The 19,059-nt window shown below is 41.3% G+C and overlaps 1 protein-coding gene across 1 annotated transcript in view; it reads left to right on the forward strand.

The window, feature by feature from the left end:
• LOC124614063 (ER degradation-enhancing alpha-mannosidase-like protein 3) overlaps nucleotides 1-19,059 on the forward strand; it is a 190,410-nt gene that overhangs the window by 152,390 nt on the left and 18,961 nt on the right. Inside the window, exon 17 of the mRNA XM_047142897.1 lies at nucleotides 308-536. Within this exon, the coding sequence (XP_046998853.1) occupies nucleotides 308-536 (229 nt within the window). The remainder of the gene's footprint in view (nucleotides 1-307; nucleotides 537-19,059) is intronic.

The raw sequence follows: 19,059 nt of genomic DNA on the forward strand, positions 1-19,059 counted from the left end.
ATGGATGTGTGTGATGTACTTAGGTTAGTTAGGTTTAAGTAGTTCTAAGTTCTAGGGGACTGATGACCACAGAAGTTAAGTCCCATAGTGCTCAGAGCCATTTGAACCATTTTGTGCAAGAGATATAAATACTTTCTACCTCTGTTTATTCTGTCTGTTGCCATTTCACTTACTTTCACATACAGAAATGAATAGCCATATTCGTTATAAATTTTGACCTTCTAGTTTCCAATTGTTGTGCTATTTTTATGAGTGAATTAATGTTAGCAGATTTTATTTTTTTTAACTGGCATGTTTTGTTACATAGGCCCGCAGAGCACAGAAGGCAGGAGCAATTGCTGGTATTGTCTTGGACAATACAGTTGGATCTTCATCTGCTACATCACCAATGTTTGCGATGTCTGGAGATGGAACTGATGATGTCAAGATACCTGTTGTATTTCTGTTTCATGATGACGCTGTGAAGTTTCTTTCCTCTGTTAAACATAATAAGCAGCTAGAAGTTACTTTGACTGATATGATAACTGCCAAGAAAGGTATAAATTTATATACATACATATTTTTCTAATGCATAGATTATATTTAATCTAAATAGAAGGAATAGATAAATTAACACAGTCACTAAAATGGTGACATATTTCTTTATTTACAAAGTGTTCAGCTACTTACACTGTCTTCTTAATAAAGGGGCTGTTCAATAAATAGTACCCCACAATTTTTTCTCAGAACATATTAATTCTTTTGAGTTGGGATTTGGTTACAATAATAGTCAACATTTCTTTTGCTTGTAGAATTCTTGGGTGTCTGCCCAAATCGTGCCAAGTTCACCACCATATTTAGGCAAATGGACTCAGTACCATCTTCATGTGGTTGCTGATGGTTGCTGCTCCACTCCTGTTGGTATCCTATATATGTTGGGCATTATCCGATCAGTCACTTTCCTCTTGGTCTGCAGCTCATGGTCTAGTGGCTGGCGTTGCTGTCTCTGGATCACAGGGTCCCGGGTTCAATTCCTGGCCAGGTTGGGTATTTTCGCCGCAGTGGCAGTTGCGATGCCTGACTGCAAAATGTGATCCGCAATGTCTGGGCTATCGCCATTGGGTGCTGATCTCACTTTACAGGATTACTTTTCTTTTTCTGGGCTTAGGGCAGGGCTCCTCACCTGACTTAGCTCTAGGCTGCTATCTTTGTTTGTTAGACCATCTTGGAATTTAATTTCAAGGGCCTCTTTAATCACACAGTGACAACAGGAGGAAGGTTGCGTAATGATATTGGTTTTATTGTAATGTACAGTATGGCCAATTGTTTATTCTAGTCAGCCATGGCTGATTTGGTAGTCTGGCGTGATTTAGTTTGGTGTTTATGTTCATGGCACCTCTCCTCTACCATACATACAATTTCCCAATATATGCTTCACCTCAGTGACAGGCAATTTTGTAGACCACTGCTGTGCAAAGGCTAGGTCATCCTTTATTGAAACTAGAGATGTCAAGGTCTTAGGGGATGGGTGAAATACACATTTAACTTTGTGTCACTCCAAGATTTTGGTGACTTTTCTGGAGGTGCTGCTGGCAGATTGCATGCATGCTGGTGATTTATGTTACTCTTTATCTTCCTGTTGCTGTGTACTTACAACTTATCTAAATGCACACTTTATCTGCCTGCTCATGTACACATTTCTTCAGGTCCTTCATCTCAGTTGGAAGACTGTCTCAGTCACAGATGGCTCGCACCCTTTGAACAATGTGCATAAAATGCCTTCACGCTGGAAGTTGTGGGACTACTGGAGACATGTATCCACAATTAAATGTGTGTAGGTTTTCTGTACACACTATGTCTCAGCTTTCCACATGGGTCCTGTGTCGCCAGGACATCAAGAAACGAAAGTGTGCCATCCTTTTCCTCCTCCATTATAAACTGTATTTTAAGGTATTGTGAGTTGAGGTGAAGGAGAAATTTACCTATGCTTTCCCATCCAGCTGGACAGATGATCAATGTGTGATCTAAGTAATAGTAGAGACAAGTTGCTTTTATTTGAGCTCACTCCAGAGCCTGTCCTCAAAGTCTTCCATGAACAAATTTGCCATGATTAGCGACAGAGGATACAGTCCATGGCGGCACCATGTGTATATTCACAATAATTTCCACAGAACATTAAGTAAGTTGCAGAATTGATAAGCAAGAAATTTGAAACCAACCTGGCGAGACTCTTAAAGATTGTGCTTACCTTAACTTACTTCCTGTTTGATTGAAATGATTACAGACAGATGGAAAACATCACCATGGGATGTGCTGTGTTGTTCGTCATGATTTTGTTCATGTAAGATTTCAAGGAGGTGGCCTGGAGCAACCCCAGTTAAAACCAACGTGTTTCTACTGATATTTGAATCACACATTCATCGTCTGGTCACATGGACAGGACGGTTTAGGTGAATTTCTCCTTCACATCAGCTTGCATCATCCTAAAGTGCAATTTACCATGAAGAGGAACAATATGGCACCCTTCTGTTCCCTGATGTCCTGTTGTAACAGAAACCAGATGGCAAGCTACAAACCCAGTGTGCAGGAAACCTATACACACTGAATTGTGTCTACATGTGTCCAGTAGTCATCACAACTTCCAGCATGAAGGCATTTTACGCATACTTGTTCACAGGGAACCCTTAACTGAGCCTAGACAAAGAAAAGCATTCCCACATAGTGAGGTTTGGACCTGGGAGCAGAAGCGCAGAAACCACAGATCCCAGTTCATAGATGGTGTGCCGCTAACACTCCCCCACCACCACCACCCACCGTGGCAGCTGTACAGGTAGCAACAGGAGCAGAGTGATGGAGGGTGTAACAGCCAATTTATATAGGATGCTGACAAGGGTGGAGCAGCACTCATCAGGTACTACCTGAAGTTGGCAATCAATCTGTTTGCCACAATATCGTCAAGAACTTACAGTGTGACCCAGAAGGATCCCTAACAATTATACAAATTAGAAATACACCAGGAAAACATCAGATAGAACATTTCTTTTACATGTACTATTTTTCTATGTATTCTCTATCATGTTTTTGGACCTTAAGCTAGTATTCCATAAGAGCATGTATTCCCTGTTGGTAAAAGCTCTTACCCTGTGCTTGTAGCTGTGGTTTCACAGCATGAATTATACCCTCATCACCTTCAGTATGTGCCCCACATAGAGAATCGTAAGTGGCCACCAGATGGAAGACAGGGGGCATCAGGTTTGGACCATGAGGTTGATGAGGCAGTAATGTCCAGTCCAATTTGGCGAAGTGTTCCTGAGTTCTGAGACTTGCATGCAGTTGTAAATCATTGCATTGGTGCAAGATTTCTTTTGGAATCTTGTCAAACAAAATATGTCATAATTAGTTCTTGAGTTTGTTCAGAATCTTCACAACACCTCTGAATTAATAGTTGATCCTTTCGGCAACACATTCAGGAGCTACCTTGAATCTCCCCTCCCCTCCTTTGCCCTCCTCTCCCACTTCCCCCTCTTCCCTGCCCTCCTTTGCCCTCCTCTCCTCCTCCTCCTCCCCCTCCCCCTCTCCCCTCCCCTCCTTTTCACTCACCCCTCTGCTCTCCCCCTTCCCTACCCTCCCCCTTCCCCCTATTCCCACCCCTCCCCCTTCTCCCTCCCATCCCATCCCATCCCCTCCCCTCCCCTCCCCTCCTATCCAAGTGATGCCACTCCTGTGAATCAAAGTTATGCAACCAACTTTCGTCATCTGTAATGATACATAACAGAAATATCTCTCAATTGGTCTTAAACTCCTCCAACAGATCACATGAAATGGCTTTCTTTGAATGTTGTGGTCTGTTGTGAGCATTTGTGGAACCCCTTTCGAACATATCTTGGAACATCGAAGAGTCTCAGTCATTGCTCATGCACTTCCAATGCTCATCTTTAGCTGTAGAGCCAACTGTCGAGTTGTTACACACCAGCCTGCGCGAATTCTGGCTTCCACATGATTCAGTATGCCAGGAGCAGTGGCTGTGGCAGGAAATACTAAACATTTCCAATCATGGAGCTCCGTTTCTGCACTTCGTGATGCTTTCTCCCCCTTTACCCATTGCCCAACAGTTCTCCTATCATTTGCGTCAGTACTATACACTGCAGACAAATGTTAATGGATGTTCAACTCGGTTTCTTTTCTCACACCAAGAGTTCAATTAAATCACATTGCTTGTAACAAGTGTCATGCAAAGGTGCCATTTTGCTGGTTCGCAGTGGCTGTCATCTGTCAGAATTGTTGGAAGCTTTGCACATGTGCAAACATTAAATTTGAAGCGCCTGAAAGATATTTTCTAAGATGTATTAATGGAGGTACTAAAAATTTGGGGCATTATTTGTTGAATGACCCTCGTGTGTTATATTCATCTCAACTAAGTTTCTTATAACACTGAATAGTGTGTACCATTTTTCAAAAGTTATACCATCACTAGGCTGTAGAGGTAACAGATAATATGACCCCCATACTTCAGGGACTAGAAGAGTGCACAGGTCCCTTGCAAAATTGAAGATATGTGATTGCAGTGGGAAGATATATCACAATGGAGAGTCCTACTGAACATGTATTTTGACTTCCTCTCTTTTGAAATTTAATGTATGGTAAAACATGGACAATATTGGTGCAAAACATTCCCCGCATCCATAGCTTCCTACAAGCTTGTTGCACTTTGTTATGTACTTTTATATGTTGTAGAATTTTGAAATAATGGCTTCATTACCCAGATCATGAGGGTGGCACAAACTTCAGAGGAAAAAATGACAACTCCAGTCTGTGTGTTGTTCTCCCAACAAATGTCAACAAAACTAGGCTATTTTCAACATTTGCTTCCTTCTCTTCCACCTTGCTATAGGTGTGAACTATATCAGTGGACTAGGGCTGTAATATTAAACACTTGTGTAGCAGGACATGAGAATGAAACAATTAGAAAATACAGGATGGAAAAATGACAATGTTATGAAAAGGATAGATTACTGTTCGCATATAGTGGAGGTGTTGAGCCACAGAAAGTTACAACAAAAAGACTATCAAGTAATTAAGCTTTTGGCCAAAAAGGTCTAGACAAAACACACACACACACACACACACACACACGCACACGCACACGCACACGCACACGCACACGCGCGAGCGAGCGACCACTGCCTCTGTCTACCGAGGCCAGACTGTAGGCAGCTGTGCATGATAGGAGAAGCAATCTGCTTGTGGGAGCATACAGGGGTGAGCAGAGAGAGGGTAGGGCAGCTGGGAGCAGTGGGTTAGAAGGAGGGCCGGGAAGGGAGGTGGAGGGGGAGGCCAGTCGAAAAGGAGAGCAGTAAAAAGACCATGGGTGTATTGGTGGAATAGAGGGCTGTGTAATGCCTGAATGGGAATGGGGAAGGGGATATGTGGTGAAGGATAGTGACTAATGAATGTTGAGATCAGCTGCCACCCATTCAATATCAAGAAGTCCCTTCATACAGCCTAGTTGCCCATGGCCATCACATCTGTAGTGAAGAGCAGTCCTTCTCTAAATATACCAAGGGCCTCACTGAGGCCTCCACAGACCACAATTAACATCCCAACCTTGTACAGAAACAGATCTCCCATGCCTTGTCTCTCCAGTCAACCCCCACACCCCCCACACCTTTCAAAGTTCCACTTTCCAGCCACAGAGGAGCATTCCATTCATGTCTCAGTACCACTCAGAACTGGAGCAACTGAATCACATTCTCCGCTAGGGTTTTGACTACCTCTTGTTGTCCCCTGAAATGAAGAATGTCCTACCCACTATCCTTCCCACTTCTCCCATAGTGGTATTCTGCCACCCACCAAACCTAAACAATATCCTCATCCATCCCTACCGACCGCTGCTCCCAACCCCTTGCCTCATGGCTTATATCCCTGTAATAGACCTCAGCGCAAGATCTATGGCATACATCCTCCCATCACCACCACCCACTCCAGACTGGTCACAAGCATCACCTATCCCGTTGAAGGCAGGGTTACATGTAAAACCAGTCATGTGATCCCCAGGTTAAGCTGCAACTAATGTGCTGTGTTCTATGTGGGCATGCCACCAACAAACTGTCTGTCTGCAAGGCCACCGATAAACTGTGACCAAGAAACAACTGGACCACCCAGTCGCTAACGCCACTGCCCAATGCAACATTCTTCATTTTATTGACTGCTTCACAGTCTGTGCTGTCTGAATCCTTCCTTTCAACACTAGCCTCTCTGGGAGCCTTCCCTGAAATATATACTATGTCCCTGTAACACTCCTGGCTTCAGCCTTTGTTAGTCATTGTCTGTCACCCACCTATTCCCTTTCCTGTTCCCATTCCAGCACTGCGCAGCTCTGTATTCCACCGACACACTCACAATCTTTTTACTTCTCTCTTTAACTGCTGCCCCCCTCCCCCTGCCCCCCATCTAACCTCCTGACCACACCTGGTTGCCCTACCCTCTCTTTACTTCATTTCTATATGCTCTCAAAGCAACACTTTACCATCCCCCACCCCTACCATGCTATCTCCACCCCCACCCCTGCACCCCACCCTGCCCCACCCTCCCCCTTACTTCCATCATCCAGACTGCTTCTTCCATCATGTGCAGCTGCTCTCAGTCTGGCCTTAGCAGCCAGAGACATTGGTCATGTGTTTGTGGGTTGCATTTGCATTAGCGTGCATGTGTATGTAGTCTACTTAAGAAAGAGAACAATTTGGCCAAAAGCTTGCTTGTGTGACAGTCTTTTTGTTGCGCCTTTCTGCAATTCAGTATCTTCACTATCAATATCTTCACTATCAGTTTAATAAGTCACAGCTGCAAAAAACTAACATGAATTATTTGCAGACGAATGGAAAAACTGGTAGAAGCCGACCTCGGCGAAGATCAGTTTGGATTCCGTAGAAATGTTGGAACACGTGAGGCAATACTGACCTTACGACCTATCTTAGAAGAAAGATTAAGGAAAGGCAAACCTACGTTTCTAGCATTCGTAGACTTAGAGAAAGCTTTTGACAATGTTGACTGGAATACTCTCTTTCCAATTCTAAAGGTGGCAGGGGTAAAATACAGGGAGCGAAAGGCTATTTACAATTTGTGCAGAAACCAGATGGCAGTTATAAGAGTCGAGGGACATGAAAGGGAAGCAGTGGTTGGGAAGGGAGTGAGACAGGGTTGTAGCCTCTCCTCGATGTTATTCAATCTGTATATTGAGCAAGCAGTAAAGGAAACAAAAGAAAAATTTGGAGTAGGTATTAAAATCCAGGGAGAAGAAATAAAAACTTTGAGGTTCGCCGATGACGTTGTAATTCTGTCAGAGACAGCAAAGGACTTGGAAGAGCAGTTGAATGGAATGGACAGTGTCTTGAAAGGAGGATATGAGATGAACATCAACAAAAGCAAAACAAGGATAATGGAATGTAGTCGAATTAAGTTGGGTGATGCTGAGGGAATTAGATTAGGAAATGAGACACTTAAAGTAGTAAAGGAGTTTTGCTATTTGGGGAGCAAAATAACTGATGATGGTCGAAGTAGAGAGGATATAAAATGTAGACTGGCAATGGCGAGGAAATCGTTTCTGAAGAAGAGAAATTTGTTAACATCGAGTATAGATTTAAGTGTCAGGAAGTCGTTTCTGAAAGGTGGTGCTACAGAAGAATGTTGAAGATTAGGTGGGTAGATCATGTAACTAATGAGGAGGTATTGAATAGGATTGGAGAGAAGAGAAGTTTGTGGCACAACTTGACTAGAAGAAGGGATCGGTTGATAGGACATGTCCTGAGGCATCAAGGGATCACAAATTTAGCATTGGAGGGCAGCGTGGAGGGTAAAAATCGTAGAGGGAGACAGAGAGATGAATACACTCAGCAGATTCAGAAGGATGTAGGTTTGCAGTAGGTACTGGGAGATGAAGGAGCTTGCACAGGATAGATTGGCATGGAGAGCTGCATCAAACCAGTCTCAGGACTGAAGACCACAACAACAACATGTTGAGAAGGACACAAGAATGGAGATAAGAGAAATATATATATTGACAAAAACAGAACAACAATTTATTTATTTATTTATATGTGTCTAGAACATAACATATTAAATATAATTTTTCATATATCTAAAAACAAAGATGATGTATCTTACCAAACGAAAGCGCTGGCATGTTGATAGACACACAAACATACACACAAAATTCAAGCTTTCGCAAATTCGGTTGCTTCATCAGGAAAGAGGGAAGGAGAGGAAAAGACGAAAGGGTGTGGGTTTTAAGGGAGAGGGTAAGGAGTCATTCCAATCCCGGGAGCAGAAAGACTTACCGTGGGTGGAAAAAAGGCCAGTTATACACTCGCGCACACACACACATATCCATCCGCACGTACACAGCTGTAACAGCAGTATATATTACAAGTATTACAGAGAATATGTGCATATTTATATTCCATGTGCTGCACAAAATTCTGTTGCACAGACTGCCTTATCATTGGGGATAATCAGATCATCCATGGACACAGGTTCCGACAGTTTCCTGCAGTTGAGTAGGTGCTGATGGTCTTGGGGTTCACCACACTTACATAGTTCGGCCCCTGAGATGTATCCCCATTTCTTCATGTTCTCCTTGTAGCAAGATACTCCAGTTCTTAGTCTATTGAGTACCTTCAATGTCGTGTATGGGAGATGATGACCTGTAATATGTTCTTCCTTGGGGTTGTCCCAATATTTCTCTGATGATGAGCTACACCAGAGTTGTATCCTATGGTCTGAAGACGATGTCTGGATTGGTTGCATTGTCTGGAGAAAACTTTTTCTCAACTTAAGTCTTGGTGTTTGATGTTCGTATCCAAACAGGGGGTGTGTCTGATCCATCTCCTGCTTCTTTCTTTCCACCTCAGCTGCTGTTCTCCTTCGGATGTCTGAAGGTGCTACACCGATGAAGTATTAGATTTTGTCAGCAGGGGTTGCCTGCAAGCAGCCAGTTACAATTCGTCCTGTTTCATTTAGGGCAATACTTATCTGTTTGGCATGGCTGGAGTTCTGCCATACAGGTGCTGCATATTCAGCAGTGTAGATGCACAAAGCGAGGGCAGATGTGTGGAGGACCTGTGGGTGTGCTCCCCAGTTGTTGCCGGTCAGTTTCCTAATAATGTTGTTCCTCGCACTGCCTTTCATTTTTGTATCTGTACAGTGGTCCTTGAAGGTGAGGGACCGGTCCCACTTCACTCCGAGGTACTTTGGGGTGTCACGGAGGGTCAGCTGTTGACCTCTCCATGTTATTCTCAGTTTCCTCCGTGCCTCCCTGTTCCATAAGTGGAATGCACACACTTGTGTTTTGGAGGGGTTTGGCTTCAGTTAGTTGCTATTGTGGTAGTTAGATAATGCCTCAAGACTTATTGTGAGTTTTTCTTCCACCTCCTCAAAAGTTCTACCTTGCGCGGAAAGTGCTGTGTCGTCTGCATAAATGAAAGATCTTGTGACAGGATTAACTGGCTGGTTATTAGTGTAAATATTAAACAGCAGTGGGGCTAGCACACTTCCTTGGGGGGATACCATTTCTCTGTGCCCTTCACCGGGTCCTTTTGTTTTGTAGAGTAACAAAGAAATGTCTGTTTTGTAGCAGGCATCTTACAAACTGTGTTAGGTGGAAGTCTTTCGTGATGCCATAGATCTTTGTTTACATTCTCCTGTGATTAATGGTGTCATATGCAGCAGTAAGATCCACAAAGGGGCCTCCTCAAAGATCGCAACAAAGGGATAAATACAAAACGACATGTCATCATCAGCGATCAGGTGTACCCTGGGCAGCACTGGGAGTAATTCCAGTGGCAGATCCTTCCACCACCAGAACATTACACCAGAACAACAATAACAACAACAACATCATGACATTGGTAAAAGTTGTATGTCATGGTGGTGATAGGTCATGGCATCTTGCATTGGTAGAAAAAACCACGAACAACTCATAAAACCATGCAGGATGAGTTAGTGATAAATACTGTGCATGTTGGTACCTTCCTGTAAAATAAATAGTAGTTGTATTGTTTACAGTGACAAAGTCTACCATCTGTTAACACTTTCTCTTTTATCTTTGGTGATATAAAATTAGCTCTTTGCCTAGGCCGTGGAAGCCCAAGCCACTGTGTCATCCTCTAGCTTGTGGTGTTATGTAGATGAGTTATTGTGGGACTTATGGTCAGCTCACTGCTCCCGGCCATTTTGCTGGCTTCCCAATGGAGCTGCTACTTCTTGCTGATGTAGCACCTCAGTTGGCATCACTAGGCTGTGTGTACCCTGTACCAAGGAAAATCCTTGGCTGTATGAGGAATCGAACTCAGGTCCTCTGTGTGACAGCTATCTACACTAATTACTCAGCTACTGAGGTGATCTTTGGGATATATATGCAGGGTATTTATAAAGTCCATGAAACATTTCAAAAAATCTGTGCAGATAAATGACCAAGAACAATGTAACAAATATACAGTATGCGAAATGTGAAAGACATTTTTCTTTACACAGTGGTTATAAATATTCTGTGTGTCACTATTCACAAGGCATCAAGTCTGGAGACAGTGGTGGCCCCTTGAACAGCATGGATGGAATCCATGGTATCAAAGCTTTTTCTCCCTTTCTTGCATGACATGTAGCACATTAACTTTATTGGAAACCCAGATGTGTTCGATGTTGAATGTGGATTTTCTGTCTCCCATATGTGTATGTTGTGTCAGTTGACCTTTCCCAAGAGATGAAAAGTGGCTTCGTCACTGAAGATTAATTTGCTTGTGCTGTCGTCATTTTCAAGATGTTTCTGCACATCAGTGCAGAACTACAGGAGGGGTAATTTGTTGTCATGACTTATGTCTTGCAGGAGCTGCAATTTTTACAGCTTTACTTTTAATCACTTATGAAGGATTTTCCCCCTCTGTTGGCCAAAGATGTTCAATTGTGATCTAGTTTGATAGGTAGACTTTGTGAGACTTTGCTACATCATGTCCCTCACACAGACCATTGTCTGTTCTGACATGACAGGTGGCCTGAACATTTCGCATCACACAAACAACCATCCTCCTTGAATTTCTTGTAAAACTTCGCTATGGTTTTGTGAATTTGTGGCGTCTTGTGAAACTTACAACAGAAAACTCTTTGTACACTCACTACACTCACTACCAGTTGACAATGGGCAAATCCTAGCACTCAAAATAGTTTCTCTGTCTAGTTCACAGCCATTTTCAGCAACTGCAGTTAATGGCAGCCTTGTCAGCAGTTTTCCAAAGTAACTTGCAGTACCACTTTCAAAGCATGTTGAGAGTTTGTCTGTCACATACTGTTTATTTGTTACACTATGGTTAACCATTTACCAAACCAATTTTTAAAATTTCATTGATTTTATAATTACCCTATATATAATGAAAGATGTAATTTTTATAAAGTGATGGATGTGAGCATTTTATAACAGTATGAGAAATATGGGGAAACTGCATTGTTTCAATGGGTCAAGAACAAGGAGGTTCCAAGTTGAGGAATGATGAGCACCACCAGTCTGCTGTCACCTTAAGCTCTGTGCATTCTGAAGTGACTACATCATGCAGTGCACCAGTGATATGTTGGCGTCAGAGGGAATGGACATCTAGGCTTAATGTTCCAATCATAAGGATGGTGTAAACTTCTTTTAAATAATAATAATAATAATAATAATAACAAAACTCCACCTCACGGTTTGCTGTGGATAATGAGGTGGATGGTCATTGAGGTGAAACAGTCATTAATGAACAGCCTAGGAACAACCCACTGCAGTTCAGTTGTATTAGACTTTCTAAGGTATATGGGACTTTGCGTGGGTGAACATGCACACAAGCAATAAATGCATTAATTAACACTTTTTGGTGTCATTGTACATCCCAAGGTGCATACTCCAATTGTAATACATATATATCATTTACTACAACTATATCTTCCAAGCCTAATGTAGTGAAGGTTTGCCTCCAAAACACAAAGACCACTGCTGCAGTGGTTGATTCAGACAGTGCAGGATCTTCTCCTACTTCTCCACAAAAAGGAAAAGTTGCACAGAAGAACAAAGCAAAGAATAATAGAGTAGAGTGTAAAGTGGCAAGGATGTAGATTCCAGTTAGTTCTGTCACCAAAGACTTGACAATAATTATGCTAAAAGGACCAACAAGTCCTAGTCTTTCTCCAGCAATGTTAGAGACCCCACCAAGACAAAAAGAAATAGAGAAAAACCTTGTAGTATTGGATTAATTATTACAAAGCCCCACATTGGGAAGCCATTTTATGAAGTGATCAGTTTTGTTGAAGCCCCATGCTGGGTATCATTTTGTGTAACAAACTAGCTATTTTATGTTCACATTTAGAAACTAATCTATTATAAAATTATTGCACATAACTGTGACATTTGTAATGAATAAAAAATAAAAGTATTATGTGCACCAGTGGCAGGAATGTAAATAGAGTACATTACAGTTGATTTAAGTAATATACCTGTTTTATATATGTTTTGGACCATGGCAACATTGACTGCAACTACCCTTTAATAAACTTTTTCTGGAACAATATATTCACTTCAAACACTGCAGCTAAAAAATCGAACAATAACATGCCCATTGTGTTAATAATTTTCTCACAGTCACCTTTGTGGGTTTTAGTCATTACAGAACAACAGATACACAGAACTTTAATAGGCAGACTTTTATGTCTGTGCTTAAATGCTTGTAGTTACCAGAAAATGTGTCACAGTGAACTGGCAGTGTGTTTGATGCCAAGTGTCTGTGCACAAGGGTTGCTAGGCAGCATCCAGGTGGTGTCGAGTGTGCATGAAGGTGTCAGCTACTGTTTTCAGGGCTGCAGCCTGAGCTACATCTGGGCTGGTGTCAGCTGGCTATGGCTAACTGATAGTGTGTTCACTCTGAACTAAATATCAATGGTCTCTGAGCAGTAGTTGAAGTGCCTGACATCGGGCCTAACAGCTAAAAGTATGCTTATCTCCAAGTACCACAGACTCAGAGCTGAAATGTTAAAAGCTTTGGCTGGTTTCTTTGTCTAGGGGCTGGGATATGTAGTTGCTGCATTGCAAGCCAAATACTGCTGAGTCTACGGTACACAATATCAATAATCAAATGGCCGAAGGTCCCTATCACTCAGCAATTGCGAATTTTGAATGTAACATAGAAATTTATAAATCAAAGATTGCAATTAAATAAAATCTGCAGGTACTATTTTAATGACTTTAAATGATTAGTATGATAGCAGAAGTATCTTTAAGAATGCCATTTATTACTGTAAAATACTTATTGGTGTCAATGGTCCAACAATTAAATAAAATATAAGTTGAATAACAGGAAAACAATAGATTCCTACTTCAGGTAATTAGTAATGAGCAACAACATAGCTTGCGAGATATTCACTTCTAAATGCATACTACGTCTTCACTGCAGAACGACGGAAATCTCACAAGTGCACAAGTCGATACTGTGAAATATTTCTATCTCCCACGACCATGCGCAAACTGCTCAACACTCTCCAAGTATTTCCTGCAATCATCCATCGTGCCTTCCCGTCCAGCACCACCTCCTGTCATGCGCGACCCGATGCTCCTCCTCCACTTCCATACCGTCTCTCCATTGACTTCGGTAGTCGCCTACTGTAGTAACAAGTGCTCCCGCCATGTCTCCAAGCCAACACACACTCTCAAACATATTGAAACCCATACAAAATACTGGATTTACATATACGGCTGGATGATAAACATACTCTAACACACTTTATTAAATACATAAGCAAATTAAATAAACATATATCAAAGGAATAGAAGCAAAAGTAGGACAGTAGCCTAATGCCTCTGTGCTTTCTAAAGCACAGTAAATTCGTTGCTGGGTGTTACTTGTATAATTCACAGTCAGATACTAAACTTTAAACTAATAAAGTTAATTAAAATCTGATTACACCATCAGAATTGTCGTGCAAATAATGGTATCATGATTCCTCTGGCTGTTATTAAGTTCTACTTGAACTATGAAATTTCTGCCATTACAGTTTCACAAAGTCTGCCATCTTTGGCACTCTTGGCATACAAATCTCCTTCATCGACACAAAGCACAGTCCTCGACACAGCGTCAACATGGAATTCCCAGCCACACACTGGGGCTACCCCTCTTGCTCCGGCTAATGTTCAGCACCACGCAGTTGCTGACTAGCCCCGGCTTGCCAAGCGGCCCGTGGAGCCATGCCAACTCGAACTTAGAATATTTTTCAGGGTGCCACATTTCGCCCGTTACCTCACAATTGCCAAGTTATACTATCTGGAGACACAGTATCATCTGCAAATTACAAGAAAGAGGATTTTCTGGTTAACTCCCCATTTTCTTGTGGTCCTTTCAAGCAGAAAGCTTTTTTAAAGGTAGAGTCAGGCACATGCTATCTGAGAAGTTCCCTCCTAGTAACAGAATTTCTCTGAGAAATGTTCCAAATTTTACATTATTTCCATTACTTATAAAGATCGTCATTGAGGAGCCCTGTGAACTGCTCATTATTTGTGATTGAATTCTCCATTTTTGTTCCACTTCCAGTCTTACATCATCCCTCAGCTACAGTGACACCTAAGAGGCTCAAAGAAAGAGAAGGAGAAAAAGTGTTCAATTTCTACCCTCACAAAACTTTATATGTGTGTGTGTGTGTGTGTGTTTTGTTTTTAACCTTGATTGCTCCTTTTTAATTTACTTGAGTTGAGACCAAGAGATAAAGTTGTAAGTTTTAAGAATTTCATAAAGCTGCTGGAGCTTGTATTTGATCAGTGGCTTGCTTCAGCCAGGGGGACTGAAAGTAAGACTCTTTAAAGTGTTAAATGTCATGACCTGTGTGAATGGAGAGAACTGAAAGAAGATAGATCATGCTGGCTCCAATTTTACATGGCATTGTTTGGTCGCATTTAGATAATGGTTGCATGATTTGTGAATAAGCATGACCATCATATTAAAAAATACTAGATTCACTAAACCATGATATTATCTGATTCACTAAAGGGGGGTGTATAGGATAAGCCCCATTAACAACTTTTATGCATAGTCAGGAGAGCCTTCATTATGTACACAGAAAAATCTCTGTGAGGCTAAAGAAGCATACAAACCTTGATCATCATCAGCATCATTCTCTTCAAATTTGTCCTCAGAATGCAAGTTCCCAATGACTTTAGTAAATTTTAAACTTTACACAAGTGAGAGGCGATCGAGGACTGAAAATCCTCGTCTTTTGTAATTCGCTGATTGCTCTGAGTACAAACCAGCACTTGTATCCAGCAGATAAATGGTTCAGAATACCCAGGATGCCCTTCTCCAGGAAAGGAAGTGTCATTGTCCTAGGTACTAAGTTTCATGGCATTCTGTGGAAATGAAGTGGTGGATTCTGCAACCAAGAAGGCATTTAGGCTGCACAATGTGACTCGTTGTCCTGTCATTCAGCATCCTTTAATATTGTTGTTTGATAAAACCAACTGTAAGATCTTGGTGCTGCTCCACACAACCATTCTTGATATGACTCTCAAATATACACAGGGCTTCCTTCTCAAACAGGAGGACTAACTAGTTGGTGGTGGCTGAGGTGCACAGGTGACAATACATCATATTTTAATAGAGTGTCTTTTCCATCATGTCAAAAGGATTATTGGTTGATCTGCTTTCTTTTTTAAGCAATGTTGAGATGAATCTAGTATGACTTTTTTCTGTGTTGTACCTGACCTTATACCTAAAATATTAAACAGGAAATTTTAATGTGTATTCGTGTTGACTAGCTCATCCAGTTCGAGAGATCAGCCAGCCACAACTTCTGTCCTGCTGTTTTAGTAATTTTTTCACTACTTTTATACTAATATTAAATTATCAATTTTACATTGTGTATCGTTGAGAAGGATTTAGTGTAGGAATGTGAGAGAGAAGGTATGTTTTATGGCAAATCAATTAATTTTTGAAAAATATGTTAATCATTTTTATCTTCTAAATTGATACAATTTTTATATACCATTATTGGGCTTTCTGCCACTGTTGCACAATAAACCATCGCATTTTTGGGAGCTCATTAATGTGCTGTATCATTGAAAATGCATACTTTTGGAATACAAATCCTCTAAATAATGGCACCTTAGCTTCCAAAACACTAATGAAGATGTCATCTGCAGTTTGCTGCTGTTAGCCTATTACATGATCTAGCCAGTGAATAAATTATGACTTTTTCATTGTGTGCACACACTAATTAATATACATACAGTATAGGAATAAGAAGAGCTATGCCTTCACACATAGTTTTGACTGTCACAAACATGGGCTTATTTTTCTGTGGACATGATTGTGTTGGGATGTAAGAGCACTGTTTAAATTGCTGCAAGTGAAGCAGTGACATAAATAGTCTTCACGGGTTTGCCGCCGCATCACGTTGTGCTAATTCCACAATATTTCCTCAGAGCAACTGTCTGACATCTTCAGGTGGTTCAGTCTTTCTGGTTGCTAGGTACCTAGCCACCAGCAAGGTTGAACCATCTGAAGATGTCGGACAGTTGCTCCGAGGAAATATTGTGAAATTTGCACAACGTGATCTGACTGCAAACCCATGAAGACAATTTACAACACATCTGCCAGGAAAGCTTGAAGCAGTAACATTTATGTTCATGGTTTTGAGAAATATTTCGCTGTTTTTCCTGAATGTGTTGTGATTTATAAGAGTATGTTCAGGCTTGGATGCAATAGAATGGCTTAAATTGCTGTGACATTTGGATTCTTCATTGTCACAAATATTTGGTTGTTGTTTCCTGAATAGTTTGTGAGTCTCAGGAGTGTAGTGAGGATGTTTTTGACTTCACCTCCCTCCCATCCTCTCCCTCCCCCCCCCCCCTCCCCCCCCCCCTCCTCCCCAAGGGTGTAGTTAGGCTGGGTCACAAGAGCACAGCTTGAATTATCACAAAAAGCATGCTTTTGATGACATACTGATCCTTAGCTCAGCCTGAAGACTGGAGCAGGTTGGAAAGTAACAGATTGGTTGCGTGTTGCAAAGCAAACAAATGTGAAACCAGAAAAATGTGGTTGTGACTGACTGATCAATCTGTAGCTTAGCCTAAGGCCTAGGTTAGGTTGCAAGGTAACAATTTGGTTGTGAGTTGCTGAGGCCAACAAATGTGATAGCAACAAATCTAATTGTTGTGAGAGACTGATCTGCAGCATAGCCTGAGGTCTTGGTTACATTGGATGGCAACACTTTGGTTGTGAGCTAGTGAAACCAACAAATGTGAAAGCATAAAATCTGGTTTTGGTAACACGCTGATCTGCAGCTTAGTCCGAGACCTGGATTATGTTGTAAGTTAACTGTTTGGTTGTGGTTTGGTGAAGACAGCAAATACGAAAGCAAAAAAATCTAGTTGTGGTGAGAGACTCATCTGTAGCTGTTGGCACAAGGAGCAGACGGGTTATTGCATTGCCGACATTCATTTCACATTCAAGGGTAGTGCATGGATTGATACTTGGTTTGGTAATTCATAAAAGATGGTCTGAAAAATGTCTGCTGCCCGTGCTGTGTGGATCTTGACGTGTTATCTGAAGATGATGAGACTTCTCACAAATTTTGGCATGTTTGCATGTATGTTGACTGATCTTCCTTCTGTAGTAAAGTGTCTGCCAAGTGGGTGAGTAACAATTCACAATAGTTGAGAGCAAGAGGAGTCATCATTGAACTAGAGAAGGCAAAATTTGGGAAAAGGAATGTGGCAGAGGCCGTCAGATAGTTAGACAGTGAATGTATGGTGGAATTCACTGAGGGTAGGTAAAAGTCATCCTTGAGCCCCTTTACTTTCGATCTGAGAAAGTCTTGACAAGAATAATCAAAGAAAAGTTTGTGCTGGAGCAGGAATCATTAGCAACTGCTGGAAGTCCTACGACACACTAGATGCTGAAGGTTAACAGCACTTGAGAGTGTACCATATTGTTAATTTCATAGACCTGGCTGATTGTTCCATTCATACACCAAATATGTAAAAACTGTGGCAAGATATCAGATATGCTATGACACAATATGACAGAAAGTCCAACATTTCGTGAGTTGTCTATGTGAATACATGTTCCATCGAGCATATAATCTGAAAGAAATGTGACATTATTTTTTCATTGGTGCCAGTAAATTTTACCCAGCCAACAAAAGTAGGAACTCTGGTGTAATAGTAGAGTGCTGCAGGCATGGCTAGCAATTGCAGTCTGTGCTTTTCAGGGAAACCAGTGCCTTCACATTCCTCACCATTGAAGGCACGTGAAACCATGGCTTTGCCTGTTAGTAAATAATTTGGGACATTAACCATTTTTGTTTTATTAATGCTACACACTGAGAGTTTTTCGTGGCATTTGTGTGTTCTCACAAAGAAAATTGTGGTGTTATGTTGTGATTCTTTGCTGTGGTTGGCTAACTAGACCATGTGTCCAGTGTTCAGTGTGATTGTCTGACAGCAACAAATTGAACAGCCACCGTCTTCATTCCAGTGTTCCAGAAGCTAACATCGTTTATTTGGTGGATGTCATACTTATACTTGTGTATTGTGAAAATATGCACTTTCAATGATACATGCATTAAAGAGCTCTCCGAAACACATTGTTTTTAGTGTGGTTTGTTGTGCTTCAGTAGCAGGAAGTTGGATAACTCTGTACAAAAATTGTACCTCTAAATTATTTGTTAAGACACTAATAAGTGCACTGTTAAGTGCCCTACAGGAATGACAGAATTAACTGTCAAACTTTAGGACCAAAGAAAATCAAATGACTAATAATGATAATCAGCACTGTGGAAATAATATGTCAGGATATCATTGTACCTGCTGCAGGACAACTGCAAAGAATTGTTTTTAAAATGGTAGTGTGTCTAGCTGAAATAGTATGATCCATTTATAGTAATCATGATTTTACCATGATTATATCCATTACAAGATTCCAAAACAACAAAAGCTGACTAGTTATTGAAGATAAAAATTGTAAGTGTAATAGTGGCATTATCATTTGGATTGCAGTGCACTAATGTATTTGGGAAACTATCGTC

This window comes from Schistocerca americana, chromosome 4 (genome assembly GCF_021461395.2).
Source record: "Schistocerca americana isolate TAMUIC-IGC-003095 chromosome 4, iqSchAmer2.1, whole genome shotgun sequence".
Lineage (NCBI taxonomy): Eukaryota > Metazoa > Arthropoda > Insecta > Orthoptera > Acrididae > Schistocerca > Schistocerca americana.